At 43.8% G+C, this 22,227-nt stretch overlaps 1 protein-coding gene and 1 long non-coding RNA gene across 2 annotated transcripts in view; both read left to right on the top strand.

Annotated features, from left to right (window-relative positions):
- Positions 1-1,618: 1,618 nt before the first annotated feature.
- On the top strand, positions 1,619-7,175 carry LOC146432089 (uncharacterized). Its single transcript, XR_014854481.1, has 4 exons — positions 1,619-2,687; positions 5,566-5,740; positions 5,850-5,969; positions 6,680-7,175. It is a non-coding gene; the product is annotated as an uncharacterized LOC146432089 (long non-coding RNA).
- A 5,626-nt stretch (positions 7,176-12,801) lies between these two features.
- CMIP (c-Maf inducing protein) overlaps positions 12,802-22,227 on the top strand; it is a 128,375-nt gene continuing 118,949 nt past the window's right edge. Inside the window, exon 1 of the mRNA XM_085071471.1 lies at positions 12,802-13,814. Within this exon, the coding sequence (XP_084927597.1) occupies positions 13,518-13,814 (297 nt within the window). The 5' untranslated portion in view covers positions 12,802-13,517. The remainder of the gene's footprint in view (positions 13,815-22,227) is intronic.

Raw genomic sequence — 22,227 nt, 5'->3', positions numbered from 1 at the left:
ATTTGCAGGTCTGTGCTGAGGAGGAGATCCCTGGAGCTTGATCCTTCTGTTTCCCAGTGAGTCATTATTGTTATGTAGGTTGTATTGCCCCACCACTTTGAGATATGAAACGCTGGGGTTTTGCAGGTCTTTTGTAAAAGAACACAGGGTCACAAAATCTCTGTGAGTGTCTAGCAGGAAACCAGCATTCTAGTGGTGATCACATTGCTACTCCTGTGCAAACCTTTCTTCCAAAATCTCACCCAAAATCTATCTCTAGGCAGAGGCGGTGTCCTCTCAAGGCCTCACAGTGCTGAAGTGATTAAGGAAGGAACTCTGACTGCAGACAGTGACTTAACATAGCAAAGTCTAAGGAAAGGCAGGCAGCTTTCTGCCGGCCCTTTTGTCTTAGGCAAGCAGTTTAAAACTTTGCTTTCACTTTATAACCCCAACAACCAAGAAGAGGTGGGGGAATCTTTTGATAATTATATGTTCATTTGATAGAGTGCACATAAATGACTGCTTGAAAATTTTATTAGCTCTAGAAGTTACATTCCAGTTGTTCTGGTTAGGTGTCCTTTCTGCTCTTCTGCTGAACAAAGGAGGCAGCTCTGTCAGCTGCCTCTATGAGAGAGATTTACTGGCTTCCTTACAGGGAACAAAGAATAGGTTAAAAACTCTTCCCCCACATGGTACTGCTTCCCAAACAGCCAGCTATCTCTCTGCAGTCAGGCTGGGTGGATTAGCTGCTGTGCCAGGAAAGAATGATGATCCTCCTGCCTGTGGGGAGGGCTGACCCAGAAGGGAGCTGTGAGAGGGTAGGGAGTGCTCAGTGAGAGGAGACACTTCTGCCTTGGGAGCAAATTAGAGCATGTTTGATCACTGGATGGATCTAGGGCATCCCCACAAAGCTCAACCCTGCATGAGAAGTCTTATGGATTAAATGAATGTCTGGATCCAGGGATCTGAATGCTTCTGGGTGCCTCCTCCTTGCTTTGATTTTACTCTGAGCTAACCAGAGTGACGTCTAAGCCTGTTTTGTCACAGGCCTGCATTTTTGCAAGGAAACCAAGTTTCCTCTGTTTGCCCTGCTTTATCCAACCTGCCCCATCCATAGCTGCTGCAGTGGGGAATGATGTGGACACTTGTCCCTGGTAATAAGGCACAGAAGGACATGAGTGGTGCTACAGCAGCAGTGACCGGGCAGGACAAGGGATACAGGTTTTGTGTTTGCCACTGATGATCCTAAGCATGGAGTGAGGGCTTTTCAGACTGCTCTGGAGTTCCAGACAAGGTAGTTTAGGAGATTTCAGAAGAATGCAGGCCAGGGTTTAACTTTAGGTACCTTTCCTTGCATTCACAACTAGTTTTTAAAAAATGCTGGCAATAAATAGCAAAAGGCTGCTCACTTTAGCAAATGCAAGAATACAGGCTCTTCTATTTTCTCTGTTTTCATACTCTATTTGACAGTGGTTTTTGACTGACTTCCAGCAAGGCAATAGTCAACCTGACTAGTATTTGTCACCTCCTATGAGCTAAATATAATTTGGATTTTATTTACCTCATAGTATTTCTTTAACAAGATTAAAGTATTTCTTTAACTCGCCCTGATGTGAGTTTTTCCTGGAAAAAAGAACTCCCTGCATTGCTGTCCTTACACAAAATAAATAAAATCTTTCTGTCTTCTTGCCACATTTAGATCTATATATATCCCTGGTACACAGAGGAGATATCAGCTTGGGAATTGGCACACTCAGGGAAAATAAATGAATTTACAGTAAAGCCTGGTTATTGTTTTTAAAGACCTATTGAAAGGAGAAGGCTGTTCTTAATTTTCTCTCATAATCTCATTTCAAGATGTTTAGCTCATAAAGTTCTGTCAGAACATGGGGCCTGGACTTTTATCTTCGCTCTCCAGTTGAAAGCCTGGAGGACACTCTGGTTTTTCGCTCCTGGCTGTGCTCACGAGGAGAAGCCATAGCCAATAGGGGACAGAATCCCATGGGCTATTGCCGGACCAATTCCTTGTCCAGAAGTGAAAAGAGCTGTTAATCCAGCCTTGTTTGCTTTGCACACCACACCCCTGCTTATTGCCTACAATCTAAATTACAGAGGCGGCCAAACTTGCTTCCTGTTCCAAACAATAGCCCTGGCTGACACATCCCTCGTAATGCACGGAGCAAAGTGCTGGAATGGCCCCGTGGGTTTGGTGGGCTGGGGGCACTGCTGGGCCTTCCAGAAGGGTCACCACCTGCAGCCCAGGCAGGATGGAGAAAAATGTAGGGGCTGCTGGTAGTGTGCTGTGGAAAGAAATTACTTTATGGAGGATTTTAATTAGGGGAATCATGTCTGGAAATATGGGGAAAACTTCCTGAAAAGAACGAGTGTGAACAAGTTCATCAAAGGCGTATGAATTTAGCAGGAATTTCTATAGGGAAGCTAGTTTGTAAGTGTCCAAGTGTCTCAAGGTCTGAGTCATGCTTTTCTCTGTAAGAAAGATAATATTATTTTGTTGCAGAAAGTATTTCCATTAGGTAGTTTTCATTTGAAGGCTTATAAATTCTAATTTCCTCAGTTTGTTTTACCTCTTCTAGGAAATGTATGCAACAATCAGAGCTGATGTTACTTGTGTTTAACAGCACTATAGGGAAGAGTTGTGCTGCGTGGGAGTCCCTCTGCAAACAGAGGATATATAGAAAACGTCACAGGTATTTCTCAGGAACTGTACTGGATTGCAGCCAAAATGTCATGGAGGATGTGGGTAACAAACCCAGCACTTCCATGTGCAAACACTGTTGTGTTCACAGTGTCTGCCTGACAAAGGCCACTACAAGCTGGCATGGGCACGTTGCTGTCCTCGGAGTACCTGGCTACCAACGCTGAAAACTTCTGATTCTGGTATATCATGATGGTATCTGTGGTCTTGGGATGTGTAACAGCTTCTGAAACAGGAATTACCTTCCTCTTGTTTGAAAGAGAGAATGTCACAGTGCGTGGACAGGGCCACTGCTGCTTCCCTGTGTTTCCCCTGGTGAGGTGCTGTGGGTTCAGTTGTTTACACTGCAGTTGAGCTGGGAGAATTGTGAATAGTGCAGTGAAGGGCTGGTGAGTCAGGCCCACGATTAAGTGCAGGAAAACAAGCTGTGTGTGCAAAGCAATCTGGGCACTGGAGCTGGAATATCCGTCTGACCCCTTGTGCTGCTGGTTTGAGGAGATTCATGTTATGAAAGTTCCTGGGCCATTATTCAGACTTATTTTTCAGGGGATGCTGGCTTGTTGGGAAACGTTGCATTTACTTCCATTTTAATGTTCTTTTGTTCTGCATTCTGAGTCAGAATAATACCTTTTCCTGTGAGCCAGAATTACAGCAGGAGGCAGGGTATGGGTTCCAAATTAATCCGGTATCCTACAGATCTACCTCATTGATAGCAGTTAGAAATAATTTTCCCTATCTCTACCCACAGTTTCTCAGGGAATCCTGGGCATATCTTGTGAAGGTTCTCTCTCTCTGTTTTTTCCTTGCTTTAGGATCAGATGACATCTGGCTCCATTGCTTTCTGAGCCTTTGGATAATTTACTCTTTCCATTTCTCCTCCAGCATGATCTATATGATCCTCCCCTGAGACATTTTAATGTCTGGAATGAACTCCCCCATCTCCTCCGGAGGAGACTGAGGCAGATGATTAACTGTAGCCAAATCTACCCCTTTTTCTCTCTAAATTATCCCTTACTGTCTCCTCCTTCCTTCCCTTGGTTTTAACGAACAACCTCATGAAACATCTGACTTCTTGTTTTTTCTAGGGAAAAATTTTAAACAAAACCACATTCAGACATACACACACAAGGCAGACAATGAATGCTCAGAGACAACCAGCAGCATGCTCACAGAGGCAGGCTTATATACAGATACAATGACGTAAATCAACACCCAGAAGCATTTATTAAATTACCCAGATATATACACAGAGGGACAGGCAGATGGGTTAGGGCTGCGTTTTTATTGGTGGATAAATGAAAACATCACTTTAATGCCCACAGGAGAGTATTTTGGAAAAGCAGTGGCAACAGCAGCAGCAGCAGATATTAAAGGTGATAATATCTCTTTATTCACTCTTGCAGACTAATTGGCTTGTCCTAGGAAAGGTCAACTACTGCTGCATAGCAAGTGCAAACCCATACACATTCATAATCAAAAATCAGTGTGAAAGCAGCATAGCAGCCATTCCCAAAATCATCCCCTGTTCCCAGGCAAGAAATGGTTCCTGGAACTTGCATCCCTAAACTCCCACTTTTGATTGCTCTGGACAGCCGTGTCTTCCTTTTCTCTTGCTTGAACATGAGAGCATACTGAATTCTCTGTGTACAATCACAGGAAGAATTATTCCCAGAACCCAGCTACACAGTTTTTATTGTATTAAACAGACCTTTTTCTTGAATGCCCGTCATCTTTAGAGTATGGAGCATTAGGAAATACTGTAGTTCATTAAAACCTGGTGCTTGGTTAGCCCCACACCCAATGAAGGAGTCATTGTAGCCATAGATGTAAGTTAACTGAAACAACTGCTCGAATTAAAGTGGCCAAATGTCCATCTTTTCAGGCCTGCATGCAGCTTTCCTCATTAAAAACTACTGCTAAGCTAACTAAAATCTCCTTAGCTGACCTTGAACCATGGGACTCACCTATATCTGCAATATGGTTATAGTGAGGTGTAAGTTACACAGTATGAGGCCTCTAAAGGTGATAACCCAGTCCCATCACCCCGACTTACACCTTCCTATCCACTGCCCTAGTCCTGCTAACTTCACCCAACATTTCCTTTGGTTCTTGTTTCACTATTAAAATTTGGATAGAGTTTAGGACTGTAATGACCTTTTTTGCTGTTGACTGCAGGACAAACTAGAGCCCAAACCCTATCTGCTTGCACTCACAAACAAGACCTGGAACACACAGAATGCCTTTATTCTCCTGCTGTTGATAATGATAACCCAGCCCCGCTCCATGCTGCCCACATTGCACCCACTCCCTTTGCTCCCATCACCTGTGTGGCTGTGGTAAACAGATGTAAATTGATATCTGCCTTGGTGCAATTTGCTGGTGGAGTTAACCAATCCACAAGATGTTTTGCAGTAACAGCTGTACCATCCCTAATGCTCTCAAGGTCTTACTAGAGGCTCAAGAGCTGGTGCTGGATAGCTAGTGTTTTCCTACAATGTCTCATTCTGCATTTTTATCTTAAAGCTTTCTAAAGCATTAGTGAAAAGCCTAATCCAAATGTACTCTTTTCAGCTTATCTTTTTCATGTTCCAAAAAAATAGCCTTATATACTGGAAGAAATTTATATATTATAGAAAACACCTCCATTTTCCAATGTTGTAGTAGCTCAGAAAATCTGATTTTGATGGTCAGCTGCAGCCTTGACCACTACCAAAGTTAGAGGCATGATTTTTGTTGTTGTTGTTGATTGGTGTGTGGGGTTTTTCTGTGTTTGTTTGTTTTGTTTGGGATTTTTTTGGTTATGATGTATAATGCATTTCTTTTAGGTATATGGTACAGTCTGTCCATTACTGACCATCTGGTCTTTTCAGAGAATTCTCTGGATTTGTCATCTTCTTGCTCTGTTGCATTTCACCTGGGGGCTGTCCTAAGCAAATGACTGCTATTTCTCTATTTTCTGTTGCCTTTGGATTGTAAGGCCTTCAAGGATATTATACTCTGAAGAAATTATCTATGCTCTGCTGACGAGCAGGTGAAAATTACAAGGTATGTAATTACCAAAATGTTCCCTTAGCTGTATCTGTGAATCTATAACCATGAAAGATAACCACATTAAATTAATGCACCTCTCTGTCCTTTGTATTTGTTTGCTTAGACTGCTTAGGCCAAGGTCTGTGTTAAATGTATTTACAAGGTTCTAAGCACAACAAAGCCTCCAGCACTGGATGATTTGCATTATCATCAGATGGGAGTTTATAACTCAGCTCATATTAAGGTAAGGAAAGGACTGTGGACAAGTGGGAGAGTTTCAGCTGCCTTTTGTGTAACATTGTTTTGAAGCGATTGTAACACAGGAATTTCACAATAAAAATAGGAATTAAGGATGTTGTTTTATCTTCCCTTTCCATGGGGCCTCTTTATCAGAGAACCTGTGATACTAATCCTGTTAATACTTGATGCTTTTTCCCTATTCTACTTTTGCCCCCTCCCCTTGGTCTTTAAAAAATAATCCCAGTCTATCAACATTTCATCTACTTCTAATTTCACTTCCCCATTGTGTTGGTTCAGTGAGAGAAGATACACTTCCCTAATCTGGGGACTACTTTTTTCTTTCTTAGTTGTTCTTCCTCTGTTTTGGGGAAACTTCACTTTATTGTGACAAGCTCAGAGCTCTGTATCATACCCCATTTCCCTTTGACATTTTTTATGCTTGGTTGTGTTACAGTAATGTTTTATATGTGTCAAGAGCTAATAGAGCTTTTCAAACTGATGAGCACTGGCAGCTTGGAACGACTGGTAGGATGTAACCTATCGATGAAATAGGAAATATTAGCTGGAGGTGGAAACAATAAAGCAGACAGTGTAAGGGAAATGGTGACTTTTCACTGTGTCCTGACAAATGATAATTTTTTACATACATCCTGACGGCAGTAAGCATGAAAGTAACTGGAGAAGGTAGCCTGATGAGAGCTCACCTTTTTGCAGGGCTTTTTCCATGTCTGGGCATGCAGGTGGCCCTGGAAGAAAGCCATAGGGAAGAAGTTTAGGACTGCTGTAACTTGGAAGGGTGAAGGTGTGGGGTACCTTAGCTGCACAATCTGGTTGGGAGCAGCAAAGCAAAAAACAAATTTCAGGTTCTTTTATCTCTGTACCTTCTGCTCATTTCTTTCCTACTGACTAACTGGCTTAGTTTAGTTGCCTCTTTGTTTCTATTTGTCTGATTCAGATTTAGACCTCATATTGTATGAGTTTGGACTTCCTCTTTCCAGTTAAATAAATCCCTTCACCACAGAAACTCTGTTAATGCTGCTTATTTTCAGATGCATTTAACCTACTTTGTACAGTGCTTCATCCTACTAAATCAGATCTGGGAAAAGTCAGACTGGAGTGCTGCTCAGATCAGCAGATGGCAGGCTCCTTCTAGCAATTGGTACCACCAGCTTCATCCTACATCCCCCTACATCAGAGCATCTGATGATGACAGGCAGAAAAAAAAGTATTTCTGCATCATGCACTCAAGAGTGTGCATTATGTCAGAGCGGAATCAAAGATATATTTATCCCCAGGGTCTGCACAGCTCGCAGTCAGCCCTGTGCTCTAATGTGCATCAGCTGGGAAAGCAAGAACCCTGCGACTGAGTAATTTGGAGAAGAGTAGAAATCTGAATGCCAGAGATGTCAGAGAATTGCAAGTTCACATCAGAGTCTGATTTCCCACTTACTACTCCTCTGTTAGGTGTCTTTCAGAATTACTGTTAGTCTTAGGAGCGGGTAACGAGAAATTTGGGGTAAAGAAAGAGCTCCTTGCAAAACCAATCCTTATTTTACACGCCTGTGATCAATGATGCCCTAATCAAGTCCTTCCTTTCCTCAGGGGTAGCTACTTCTTGCAGAGTGGGTTACTTTAACCTTTATCTATTCAGTTTTAAATATCCGTCACTCCTTTTGGGAAGCAATTCAGTTGCCGAAGTTTTATGACTTACCGAATCCTCCTAACACCATCACAGTGATGAATTTAAACATACTTCAAATACAGGACTTTTAGCATTACTGATACAGCGTCTCTTTGATGTTTTAGGTGTTTGCTTGAATGTGTTGTATTCCCCAGTTTCTCTAAAGAGTGATTTAAAAGTATTTTTTAACGATACCGCATTGTTATGAAAATGAGCTGACTAGTGAGTCTGATAGCAGGAATTTGCTCTGAGTCAACAGTGGCAATTTGCAAGCATTGACTAATGAATTCCATAATCCAGGCAGCACCTCTGTGAATAAGGGAAGAAAGCTCCATTATCTTTAATATGCATCGAGGATTGAAACATGAGAGGAACAGCTGCTGTGTAAGAGTCTTAACGGATATTGAATACAATTTGGGAATTCCTGGTCTTTGCTGCTCTGCTTGGAAAAGCCGTATCTCACATCTCTGAGCAGACAACTCCCAGGGATGTGTTAAACAGACAAGAGAAGCTGTTTGGGTTTTTTTGTTACAGAAAGCATGACTGTGGTAGGCCCTTACAGCCTCTGACAGAAAATTTCAGTGAGAGGTAGTCAAAGGAGATTTAACTTTTCTTCCCTGTTTGATTGACTGGGGAAAGAGTTTGGCAAGTCATTTGTTAATGTCATAACACTGAAAAATGAACCAGGGGTAATTAATAGTATAGCAAGTGGTTATTATTCCTTTTTCTTGTTTTCTCTTTTAAAGCATACTACAAATCCTGCAAAGCCCCTTTGGGGACAGTGATCAGCACATCCCCTGTTGAGGTATCTAATTGTCTGTGTCTGATCCTTGCCACAGCTGCTCTGTTAGTTCCCTCATAGCTTGTCAGGTATCCACTGCATGGGTTTACTATCAGACAAGGTGACTTTAGTCGATATTTTTTTCCTGCACAGGCTTTGGCACCTCAAGTGTTTTCTCATGGGTTTTCCAATCCTCCAACTACTATGGAACCTGTGTTAGTGGTACGGAGCACTTGACACAAATTGCTGCTTTGTTCTTCAGAATATCACATTTGTTTGGTTTTAGCACATGGTTATATGTGGGTGTTACTAAGCTTAAGAAGGTATGTCAGGACAGTGCTTCTGCTTTGGCACCCAGAAATGACCTCTGCAGAACACCTGCTGGAACTGAGTGTAGATCTACAAGAGACCAAATGCTGGAAATGCATGAAAAACAGGGTTTTTCTTAAGACTGGAATCCCAGGTATTTGCAGATGGTTGGGGTAGTGAGCTTTCCTGGTTTTACAGTCGTACAACTGAGCAGATGAGTATTCTGAATAATATATGTCACAACTGAATTGGTTTTGGAAAAGGGCTGGGGGGGAAAGTCTGTTGCTGACCCAGAAGTCTATCTGTTTTAAACTGGCAGGTTTACCTACAGTGGGTGTATCCATGGTGGATACATCCCAGGTTTCCAGGCTACAGTGTCTTTCAGGAAGTGATGCTTCTATTTGCAAAGCCTATTATGAAATGGCAGGGAATAATAAAAAGAGGGCAAGATACAAAGAAGTGCAAATGAAAGGGCAGAGTCCAGGAGTAACAGGGTGCAGAACTGGGAGGTGTGTCTGAATTGCCCTTCTGCCAATGTTCTCTCTTCTGGAGAAAACATCTTTAACTCTGCTCACTCCCCTGCCAGCCCCACTCTTTATTTTGTCCAATTGCACTGATATTTCTGCAGACTAGAACAAATCTTTCTCAATCTCTTTCCCTCTTCAAATCTGACCTTTACCTACAGGTCTTGACTTGAAGGAGCTTCTACTTGATAGTAGAATCAACAATAATAAATAAACTATTCAATTTCCATCTCCAAAGGCTGTGTTTCTTTTCTAGCACAGAAATGAAGTATTTCATAGAAAACCTCACAAATTCTTGAATTATTCAAGACTGATATCATGCCCAGAAGCACCTTGTGAATAGCTAGAGGTACATTTTCACTGATGTGCTTTTTATTATGAATTATTTCCACAGTGTTCATTATTTAAATGAATGATTGTCTCATATTCACGATAAATTTCTGGTTGGATTTGTTCATTTGGGGAGAAAAAAGAAAACATGCAGCAATTCCCCAAACACCACCTTGAAATACTGCCAAGCAACATATACCTGAGATGTCTGTTGTGCTGCATGGAGCCAGAAGAGGAAGTCTGGAAGAACAAAAAAGCCAGGATTGCAACTGATCCAACTTCTGTTTGCTATAATTGATAGGAGAGAAGAGGAAGGGTGTTAATTTTAACGTGTTCAGCCCTGGGTCACATACCGGCTATTTATTGCAGGTTGGATGGCTAATGTGCATTTCGGCGAGCTGGGCAGCCAGCAGCGTGTTTCAATTTCACTTGTCTAGACAGGGTTTTGGGTTGCCCTGTTCTGGCAGGCATTGTGAGATTTCATACCTTGATCTTATCATGCTGTGCTGAGTTTACTTCAGAGAGAACACCTGCAGCCTGGGAGTGGGGATTCAGGGGGAGCTGCAAATGCACAGCACATCTGAGGATTTGGACCTCTGTCTTTGACAGGTGTTGCAAGGAATGGCTTTTGCAGTATCTCAGTGGATTTCAACACTTTGGAATGGTGGTTTTCCAGGCTTGGATCTTTTCAGGTAACTCATGGGTCAACTGCTAAAGACCAGCCTTGATTTTTTGCTGCCTTCCTTGGAACACAAAGTGGAAAACATCTGCTCTAATTTGCCAGGAAATTCACTTAAGGACACCAGACTCTTACATAATGTCCTCTCATTGTTGAGGAGCTCTCAGAGAGGACAACTATGGTAGATTTAAAGCAGTGGTTTGAGCAGGTGTCTTATTTGCACAAACTTTCACTGGAATAATCCCACTGGTTGTATTTCTGAGCAAAGTGTTGGTGCAGGTGAGTGTACACGAATAGTCCTACTATTGACATGATTATCATTTGTACCAGAACAGTGCCTCAGGTCAAACAAGAACAGGGCTCCCTTGTACCAGGCACCCTATGAACTCCTGGAAACAGGCAGTTCCTGCAGCAAAAACTTGCATCTAAACAAATCTGTCCTTTTCTACTTTGGTTTGCAAGTATTTTTTATTATTATTTTTATTGCTGTTCCACACATACTTACAGGTATGAGTAGATCAGGGTTTATTTCAGGGTAAATGCCAGCATCACTCACCCTTTGCTGTATAGGGTGTACAAAGCTCTATGGGAACTGCCTGTAATGTTTACTGCACAATGACCAGTCACTTTGAGTTCAGGGGGTAAGTGATTACCAGGGCTATGAGATACTGACAATCTGAACCTCTATAAAAGAGATTTTTGTCTTCCTGTTGGTTATATTATTCATGTCATTAAATGAGTGGCTTTCTTCTAACCTTTGCCAAGTTGCATAGTTCTATATCATTTTATCAACCGATACTTGGGAGTACTCTGGAGACTTCCTTGCTTTTCATAAATGATTTTGATGCTGACATGCAACAAAAGTATCCTTCAAATTTGCTAGTAATTGATAGGTTAAAAAACCTTCCTTTCTGAAAGTGTTTAGACAGCAATTCTCCTGTCAAATGCAAGCCTATTTCAACACAGCAGCTCTGTAACAACACACGTGATGGAGGTGCTCACTGTAATTGTGGTCCAGCCGGCCATGTATTGTCTTTGACAGCAGCCACTACAAAAGGTTTTATAGCAAAGGCTCCCAAGCCCTTCCAGTAGCAGCTTGCCTGTCCAACAGATAATCTGTGTGTGACTCGTGATGCGAATAGATCAGATGAAAGAGCTTTCTCTGGGGCAGGCTGGCAACGCTGCCTGCAACTGCTGGCACCTCTCTTGGCATGGTGACCTATCCGAGAACTATTGCACAGGGAGATGCCACCAGAAACCCAGTCAGGGCACACACTCTGGAATAATCGGCTCATCACAGAGCCCTTTCCCAGCCTCCCTCAATCAGAGGTGAGCTTAAACTTTTAAGTCTTCCAAGGTTTATGCTTTCTCTGAATATGTTGCAAGCATGAACTAAAACTACCCTGTAAATTCCTTCTAAATTCTGGACCTTGGTAATACTCATTGTGAGGGGTCCCACAGTCTAATGGCATGTGCATGGATTATATAAAATGTGTTTTTTAATTGGTCCTAACCTGGTTGTGCAAATGAGGAAATTGGAAACAAGACCTGAGTTCTGCCACTGAGAAAAAAGGAAATATCGATGGTACCATTTTTCTGGGCATGGCACCCATATTGCACAAAGCATCCTTCAGCTGATAAGCAGTTTAGAGGGCTTAGAAGGGAGCTAGTTTTTTCATTGCTTTCTCTTTTTTTGGATAAATGATTGTGTTGCTTCGCAGACGATCAGAGGACACTACACACCCTGCTCAGCACAGTGTGAGAAGGTGCTGCTCTTCCCGGGCTTCCAAGGGCTGGTGTATGGGCGAGCGCAGCCCTTCTCACTTTCCCCATAAAGCCAGAGGAAAGGGAATATCACCGGCGAAGCGCCAGCAGGCTGGCACGGGCTTCCTTGGCCATTCTCTGCAGTGGTTGTACAAGAGCTTAACGCTGGAGTGAGGATGCTCAAAACTCAGCCTGCGATGATTTGTCACCTACAGGGAGAGGTGGTCACCCGCTGCACCCTGCCCAGGCTCCCTTCATCGTGAGGGCTGCGAGGAGGAGACATGGAGAGCACGGAATCTCCCCTTCCCTCCCTCAGCCTCCACCCGGGGGTTCCCCTCATGGCGAGGGGCCTGGCGGTGCCCGCACACCTCCAGCCCGGCCCAGCCTCCTCCCCTGATGAGCTGTGCTAGGGGAGGGTTAGGTTGGTATAGGTTTAGGAAGAATTTCTTCACAAAAAGGGTGATTAGACATCGGAACGGGCTAACCAGGGAGGCGCTGGAATCACCGTCCCTGGAGGTGTTTAAGGGAAAGACAGGACAAGGCATTCGGTGCCGCGGTCCGGTTGACGAGGCGGCGTTCGGCCACAGGTTAGACCCGACGATCTCAGAAGTCCTTTCCACCCTCACCGACCCCGGGGTTCAGTGAGGGGCGCGGCGCTTCCCGCGCACCTCCCGCGGCCGCCGCTGCCCGGAGCGGCTCCGCGGCCATTGACGTCAGGCAGGGCGGCACGTGACGGCGGCGGGGCCAATCGGCGGCGCGCGGAGCTCTCCGGCGAGGGGCTGTGTCGGCAGCGCCCGCCGCTCTCGCCGCCTCCTCTCCTCCTCCTGCCGCGGCGGCGGCGCGCGTGGGACCCGCACACCCAGACACGCACACACACAGGCAGGCGCGCACACACACACACACGCACACACACACCCGCGCCCGCTCCCGCACCCACGGGCGCGCACCCGCACCCACATACATGCACGCGCGCCGCCGCACGCTCCCGCGCACACGCCCCGGGGGGAAGGAAGGAGCCGCGGCCGGACGCCCCGCAGCCCCCGCCGCCGCCGCCGCCGTCAGGAGCCCCCCGCGCCGCCACCGCCGCCACCACCGCCGGCTTTTGTCCGCCGCCCCCGCGGGAGCCGACCCTCCGCTCGGCCGGCGCCCGCCCGGCAGCATGGACGCGGCGCTGTGACCCGCCGGGGGCGGATTGGGAAGTTTGAATAAGGATTTTATCGCTTCCCTTTCCCCCTTCTCCCCTCGGTGCGGCTCAGTCCCTACCCCCATCTTCCCTGACAGCTTTTGTTATTTGTTTGTTTTTTTTCTTTTCCTCTTCAGCGTGCAATTTTATATTTTCTTTTTAATCTGCCGCGTGGGGTTGGATTTTTTTTGTTCCAGTTTTTATTTTGATTTTTATTTCCCTTGGTCGTACCCGTCTCTACCGGCCGTACAGCCCGGTCCCCGCGGGCGGCCGAGCGCCACCCCGACCCCGCGGGGCTGCCATGGATCGCACCGGCGGCTCCGGCGGGGGCAGCGACCGCAGGCAGCCCGAGGAGAGCAAGCCGCTGCTGGGCGAGATGTCCGCTCCCGAGGGGAATAAAATGGGTGCCGCGCCGTGCCGGAGAGCCCTGCTCCACTGCAACGGCATGAGGTACAAGCTGCTGCAGGAGGGGGACATCCAGGTGTGTGTCATCCGGCACCCCCGGACGTTTCTCAGCAAGATCCTCACCTCCAAGTTCCTGCGGCGGTGGGAGCCGCACCACTTGACCCTGGCGGACAACAGCGTCGCCTCGGCCACGGTAAGAGCCCGGCTGGGTCCGGCGGGGGCGGCACGGAGCGCCGCGGGACTCTGCGGTGCGGGGCTGGGGATGCCCGAGGCTGGCGATGCCCAGGGCTGGCGATGCCCGGCCCTGCTGGCCCCGAGCGGCCGGACCTTGGCGACCCCCGGGGGGATCGGCTTGCCTGGGACCCGGAATGCTGACGAAAATCCTGAAAGGATTTTTTTTTCCTTCTTTGTCAATGTTTGTTTTTGCAGTTTCGGTGTTGGTTTTTTTTTTTTTTTTAATTATTTTCCGAGCAAGGTTGCTGTTACAATTATTATTATTGTTGTTGATTTTTCCCCCCTTTAAAAAAAATTCCTTCCCAACATGACCCCGACATCCAGTCACCATAGTGAGCCCTTTCTCCCTTTCTATCCGAAACCAAAGTCGGCAGGTACCTGCTGGCACCTTAGCCAAGTTGGAGGTGGAGGATGCTTTTAATTCGAGAGCAAAGGCTCGGGTTGTGCGCGGATTTCCCTGTGGTTTAGGCCTGCTCCGGGGGCTCTGGTTTGGCGGTCACATAACCTGCCCAGATACAGGCAATGTGATTGGAAAATATGGAGATTCCTTCAGGGTTTTCTTCCTGCTGGAAAATGATGCAAGAGAAAAATGCGAGGTGGTGATATCAGTGTTACAGAAGATGTACAATAGACGGATACAGTCTTGAAAAATACGATTTACATTTTCACATACTACTTAAAATTTCATGGCCAATATTATTTGAACATTTGTGTCGTATATGAAGTGATTATACACAGATTTTATCTAATAAGCGATTAACAAAACATGTCTTACACTGATCTTTAATCAGTCGGTGCTTGGATCCTGTCTTTTCCCGATTTATATGTAGATGTCTCATTTTTCTCAATGGCTTCATCCTGGCCTTCCTATAGGACACTGATACGAGAGAGTGGATTGGCTTTTGTGTAGATTTCTGTTAATGGTGTATATTTCAATGGATTTCACCCAGCCTGCGCTGTGCTCGGAGGATGGATTTTTTCACACTTCGGTACACAGACACAGTGTGTGTAAATGTCTCTCCTGCATCATGCTCTGCTCTCAAGTACTCAGAGCAGGTTTTCAGTGGGAACTACTTTAACCTTCAGGTAGGCCAGCTGCCTGTTCTCACAGAGCTCTTTTTTGTGCCACAATGACATCTCTGCTTACCGTTTCCACTGGGCTCTCGAGGATGTTTCTGAGGGAATATTTTCTTTCTGTGATAGAGCTGCTGTCTATAGGGAGGAGGATTTGGTCGAGCACTGCTGGAGAAAACCCCCAAAAGACACGAGCACAAGGAGTTTTTGCAGTTCTTCATTTTGTTAAGATACCATCATTGTAGAGGGGGAGTCGAATATTAGCGGGGATGAGGCATTTTCCTGGCAGTATCCATAGCTGATTATTTCTAAGCCGAGGAGGAGGATACGGGTAGAGAGAGGCATGATCACGCTTCAGATGTTGTTGTCTGCAATGTGGCAATACCAGGCATGAAGTTGTATTTGTACAGGACACGTCAAACTCTGCTCGCTGGCAAAGCTGTCACCAAAGACACCATCTCTGAAAAGATTTCTGGAGTCCCATAGGGTTGTGCTTTAATTAATGCCGAGGTGCTCTCATTCCTAATTATTTTATGTATATAAATAGCAGGAAGATACTAAAGCATTGTGCGTAGCATTGCAGGCTCCATTTTGTTGAGCAGTGCTCTTCGGGCTTGGTCTTGCACCTTATCATTTTTTCCCAGTGCTAACTCACCAGACAAATACCGTTGGTCACAGAAATATCTGTGCTTTATTGTTCCAAGTAGTGTCTTTGGTTTCCACGAGGTAATCAGGGCACAGGGATAAGATCTGCATTCACTTGTTGCCTGACTGTGTTGGGTAGGTTTAGCAGGTATCTTTCAGACACTGGTTCTATGATATCTACATTTTAGTCTTTTTTGGTTTGAGCTAAAAAGATGTGATTAAACAAAATCCGTGGTAGTTTAATTCCCACCCCGTACAGAAATGGGGTACAGGCACAATGCCAAAACCTCCTCAAACTGGAGGTAGATATTTGAATGCAACTAATTTGGTTTTCAAGAGCTGTAGAAAAATATCCATTCTGTCCACTGAAAGTGAGCGTTGGGAGCACTCAACAGCTTTGATAACAAGGTCATTTTTACACATGGGGCTTTCCACAGGCAGGATGCTTTATGAGCAGCCAGTAATTAATCTTCACATCATCCCTTTGCAAATCCTCTGGCATGACGAGTTTTACTGCATTCTATATAACATGAATAAAATTGAACAGGAAAATAACATCACTTTGTTTTGCATTTGAAAGCAAAAGTTGTAATGACAGCTAAATCCAGATCTGGCAAATTATGTCCCTGAGTACAGTGGATAACTTATTTGTTGATTCTAAGCACTTTATATCCTTTTTATTTTCACTTGAGACATATTTGAATTAAAATCTTCTCCCCACAAGCTCTAACTTGTCAGTCCCTGGGCTACAATATAGAAGTTAGCATTAGTTTGTGTATGGATTATTCATCTGTAGTTTATTCCATGAATAGACGTGGTATGTGCCCACGTATATAAGTCTGAATAATAAGACCCTACCTACATTTTTTGGTGAGGGATAACAATTTTTGTTGTTTATTTAGGCAGCTACAGTTTTTGTGCTGACAAGATAGTTTTCGGTAACAGAAGTGCTATGCAAAAATGCAATGGAACAACTGTTAGGCCATCTTATTTTAGCAAAATTTAGGGAGGAAAAAAATAATGTTCTCTATGAAGTGCATTTTCTGACATTATGACAAATGACTGTTTAAATTAAAATAAGTCCACGTTAATCAAGTAATAATAATTGTATTCTGAATTGGTATAAGCACCTTGTTAGCAAATGTGGAAAGGTATTAACTTGTGGACAGTCCCATGACTGTAGCTGTTGGGACTTCATCTGATTTATGTGTTGTTTCCATTGTTTGCTTCGTGTTCTTATTTCTCAAAGAATTGCTTAAATATAGCACAGTGTCACCATTTCAGTTTCACTTGCGTCCTGTCCAGGGTTTCATTCTGATTAAGGGCTTTTCGGAGAAAGTGAATACAAATCTGTAGCTTTTTTTCTGTTTTGTTTTGTTACTGTAAATGCTAAAGCCCCAGTAGGAAATTTTGACACTTAGAAACTTTGTTTGTCAGACAGCAGCTTGCCTGGGAATGAATTTGACTTTCTGCCCCATGGGAGGAATAATGTTTATTTTATAAACACCTACCAAACTCAAATGTAGCACCCTTACTAATTTTTTTTCACCAGTGAGATCTGTCCTTGCACAGCTTGAGGGGCAGTCACAGTAAAAACAAAGACAGAAATAAAGTCCAATTTAATATTTCTTTTGTGGGGTTTTTTGGGGAGGGGAGGAGGCAGGGTGAGGAGTAAACCTGTCTTCAAGACAAATGTTAAAATTTGATTTTCAGTAGTTCAAACATAGGTGTCATGGCAGTTCTGTGTCTTTAATATCCTTCTGTATTGTCCCTTTTCATGTCTGCCCTGCTTTTCTCTTTCATTCTTTCTCTTGCATCAGTGGGGAGTAGATGTTGAGGACAATGAGTTTTAAACTCCTGGGTTGCAGGGAAGACTTGTGATACATATGTATGTGCAGCGGACAAGGAGAGAATAAATAAGTGATTCATTTTCTCTGGCTAGGGATGACCTCTCTAATTCCCATCTGGGAAGATAAGGCTTTATTGAAACCATGAAGTTACTCATTAATATCCCTCAAGGAGGTGGAAACTTTGGCTTTTCATGCCTGTTTCATATTTCTGGGTTTTGCCTTGGCAGGTGGGTTGAGTGCAATGTAAATGTTTTGTTCAAAGCTGGTGACAATCCTGAAAAGACTTCAGTTTCTTTTAAACATTTTTCTGTACAGACATGATGTGTGAGGACAATAGTTTATTGACAGGCTGGCTAATCGTAAATGCATTTGAAACAAGAATGTAAGTGGATTAGGGAACTGCATTTGTGTTTTGTTCTAGAGGCAAGAACATACCCAATTAATATTAAATGAGGCAGGGCAGGATGATCTGTTTCAAATAGGAGAAGTGGAGTAGAAAATTGTCTTTTAATTGTTTTTTAAAATTCAACAATTCTGCTACTGCATGTGTTTCAGCATGCTATTACATGTCTTTCCTTCCTTATTTTGGTAAAGATAGAGCAAAAATTCCTATCAAGCTGGACTCATTGTTTACTTTAGCACAGATTCCCATTAGTTAGAAAAACACACTTTTAAAAATTAGATTTCCCTTTAAAAACAATTAGCTCAAGTGGGAAGTATTATGCAGAGCTCAAAAGTTTCAAAACAATCTTACAGGAATAATTTTATTAAACACTTTCCTGAAAAAAGAATATTGTATCATTATCCAGGTTGCAAGTAGAATGAATATGAATTTATAACAATAATAATAATAAACAGTCTGTTCAGTAAACCAAGTCTTTAAGTCTTGTACTGTTGATGAGGCTCTGTGAATGGGACTTAAAACTAGATTGGTGTGCCTGCCGTCATTACATGTATAAATAAGTATAAATAACAAAGCAATATAAGAAATTTTTTATCTGGTAGAATAATGGAACGATAAATTCCTATTTATATTTAATATTTCTCACAGTTTACAGTTGCAGATGATTGCTTTCATTTGATGAGAAGTGCCACCAATAATTTTGGGTGTACATGTATTTGCCTATTCTGGGTTGTTGCTGTCTCCCAGGTATTTGGTTCAGGTGCATCAGAAAGGGCAATGAATTAATAATTTTGCATAAAAGCCATGACAATTTAGAATTCTCTGCAAATTGAGAACAAGTCGCTCCATGTTATCTGTACTGTTGAAATTGAGATTCTGTTTCATCAGTGAAGGCAGGCATGTGCTGCCTGCATTAACAAAATCCAAATTTTTCTGAAGACTTGGTGATTTAATGGAATATTGCTCTGCTGTGACAAACTTACTTTATTGCTATACTAGTTAGTAGTTCGACATAAGAAAACCTAAAACTATATTTCTTTAAAGTTGTTTAATGCCTATCAAACATACCTGTGCATATATAGTTCCTGCAGTGGTTAAAAAGCATATTTATAAGTCAGTAGTGTGGAGGTATGTGTTTATATGTCACAGAGCTTATATAAAATATGAAAACAGAAGCTATATTCATTGACAGAGTGAGAGCTCTCAAGGCTATTAGTGTTAACACCCAGCCAGTAAATTTTACATGTTCAGGAACATAAATAAAAAGGATACTCAGAAATACTTGTGCCTCATTTTTCGTTTTGGCTGGGGAGTAAAGATGTGGTGCTAGTCACTACGTGGTGGTAATAGTCCCCATGGGAGAGACTGTAAATTGCCTCTGGTCCTCAGTGGGACCTGATCCTGGATAGCACAGGACCTGGAAGAGCTCAGCATCCCTCACAGGGCTGGGCCTTTGTGGAGCTCTGAGATAATATTTTATTGTTTTTTGTAGTGGAACATTATAACCTTCCTGATGGGAAGAGTCTGATAGATCATCCAAGGTGGGGTGTAGTCCTTCTAGGAAAGGATGTGCTGCCCCTGGATCCCTGGAAGTGTCCAAGGCCAGGCTGGACAGGGCTTGGAGCAGCCTGGGACAGTGGAAGGTGTCCCTGCCCATGGCAGGGTGTGGAACAAGATGATCCTTAAAGGTCCCTTCCAGCCCAAACCATTTTATGATTCTGTGAAATTCATCAAGAATGTTTGGTTTTTCAGAGGTGAGAGGCTACTCTGAGAGTCCCATCTGCATGCATGTTCCAGTGTACAAGGTTAGGTGTGGGAGAACACAGGCTGAAGCCTTGGTCCCACCAAAATCAGCCACAGAACTGTGTGCACTTGAGGGGCCTTTTTGGGGGAAAAAGGCAGTAGGTTTAGTACATAGAAAAGAGTGATTTTTTTGGAGCTGTTTAAGTTATTGGCTATAATTTGTTGGTATGTTTGAAGTTCCTAGGTAACGGGTGAGCTTAACATGATACAATTTCCTTCTATTTTAATAAGCATGGCTGACCTAATAGGGTTTTACTCGTCTCCCTGTATATAATTTATGAGAGAAGAGACCTACCTCAAATGGGTCAAGCCTTTTGGAGTCTTCAGAAGTAATTAGATTGTGGGTTGCATGGGTAGATTGTGGCTTGTTTATTGGTGTTTTGGGCAGTGCTAGTTGCATCAGTTTTGTTTTGTGTGTTCATAGATAAGGTAATGCTTAGTTCCACAAACAGTCACGTGTTGGAAGATGATGGATACTTCAGCATGGATAATCCATTCAGAGAGCTTGTGCATGTATGTGCACTCAATAAAATAACTTTTTTTTGCACCGTCTGCTGATGCAGTGTCATTGGCAGCAGTGCTGGCTGAGTCAGCCCTGGCCTGTGCTATTCATTTCTGCATCTGTGCCATACCCTGTCAATCCATCTTTTGTAAATGCTTAACAGTTTGCAGGGTCAGGTTGAGAAAAATCTCTGTGAGCTGGCTGGGGAACACTCTCCCTGTTTGAATCTTTTGCAGATTTGTTGTCTTTTAACTGGATCAGGGAGCTGATGTGTTTCAGTGTGTAGTCTGCCAGACTGTTGAGGAAGAAGAGAGCGGGAAACATGGTAGGCTGGAATTGGTGCCAAAAAAAATGTATTATTAAATCATTGCGTAAAATTTTCCTGTTTTGCACAATATTTAAGAATGCAGGGACAACACCAGGAAAGGGAAAAGACAATTGAAAAGCATACATTATAACTGATCACGTCAGTGGTGAGTGAAGTTTTAGCTCTTGTGGTTGTGGAGGAAAACATGAAGTCAGAACCAGATGCTAAGTTAAAAGGCCTTTACTTCATAGGCTTAAAAATCAGGAGAATTTAACAATACTCTGTAGGTTTTGGAAGAGGGGACTCTTATTCCTGGATTTGTGGGCATTTGTTGTTACCAGTACTGGCATTTCCAGTACTCAAAGTGATTTGTTGACTTTGCCCCTTGGGCTGTCCCATGACTGATGGGACGAGGCCAGTAGAGTGGGAAATACAAAACCAGATAACCTGCCAGGTCACAGCCTGTGGTGTCCAGGGCATGAGTGTATGGTGAAGGCTATTTTCTTCTACTCTAATCTGAGTTTTTAATAAGCTTTTAAATAATTTTAACTATTTTTCCTTTTTTGAGAAACTCAACAAAAAGGCTTATGTTTTTTCTGGATCTGAGTGTTTCTGCTAGATGTGTGCCATTACTAACTGAGCTCAAGAAACTCATCAAGTTGCAGTTACTTCAATCTGAACTGGAAGTACACTCAGTCACGTACATTCTTGGTCTCGCTCTGTTGAAATCAGGAGGGTAATTTGAGGAGAGGGATTACCATTCATTGCCTGTAACGTGAATGGCAGGATGTGCTGTTCGGAAAGCCAGGAAGGTTCAGCGAGGGATCACCATGCAGCTCACAGTTGGCTGCTGGTTGGGGGACATGGCTGGCTTTACTCTTAGCCTTGTGCAGCTCTTTACAAAGCAGAGCCCCACTTTGTCCCTCTGCTTGGCAGGTCTCGAGGTGCTGAGTGACCTGCAGTGGCTCTTCCATGAGCAAGAGGGTTGCTGGAAAATTCCCTGTCAGGCAGAACTGGTATAGAAGCTGTTGCTGTTTCACCCATTCTGTGCCAACACTTAGACTACACTGTCCTGGTGGAAAGTGAGTTTGTGACATTCCTGTGTGGGGAAAACCTCCTCATTGAGAATCCCTGGGAAGGTCCTGCCAGCCATCGCTGCTGCTCTGCAGGGCATGTGCCAGCTCTGTCCTGTCTCCTTCCTCAGACAATAGTTTCATTAAGAAAAAAATGCTGCTTGCTGCAAGTTGCTTTCTTTTCCCCCATTTGGTCTCGAAATTTGCTGAAGTGCTGCTGTGGTATGTGGTCCTGGCTGAAGTTTGCAGGAGGGTGGATCCTCTGCAGGGGCAGCTGCGCCCAGTTCCTTGAAGGTGTAGGAAGATGCTGCTGCTGCTTCTGCTGTTCTGCTTGATATTTGCACCTGTGGCCATTTTCACTTCTGAGGCTGTGGCAAAGTGAGAGGTTTAAAATGGAGTAAAGCTCTTCTGGGTCCTTGGAGTGCCTCCTCTCCCTTGTCTGCTCAGAATTACGACTTGTTTCAGGGGTAAGAGCTCTTGCACTTTTCAAAGTGTGCTGCAGCTTCCCTAAAGTTCTCATTCCTGTGAATGAGAGATTGCATGATTGTGTCATTGGATGGAAAATTTAGAAGGAGTAATTCCTTTCATTGATTAAAAGAGTGATTTCCAGGGCTTCAAGAAGGATGACTAAAAATTGGCTATCTAATGCTGCTTAAACTCCAGATTGCTGATTTCTTGGTATTAAGAATGGGAATGTTGAATGCTTGGCACTGTC

The sequence above is a fragment of the Lichenostomus cassidix genome, chromosome 11, assembly GCF_008360975.1.
Source record: "Lichenostomus cassidix isolate B80296 chromosome 11, HeHo_3.0, whole genome shotgun sequence".
Classification (NCBI taxonomy): domain Eukaryota; kingdom Metazoa; phylum Chordata; class Aves; order Passeriformes; family Meliphagidae; genus Lichenostomus; species Lichenostomus cassidix.
Note: the sequence above shows the minus strand (reverse complement) of the source record. Positions and strands in the feature narration are given on the sequence as shown.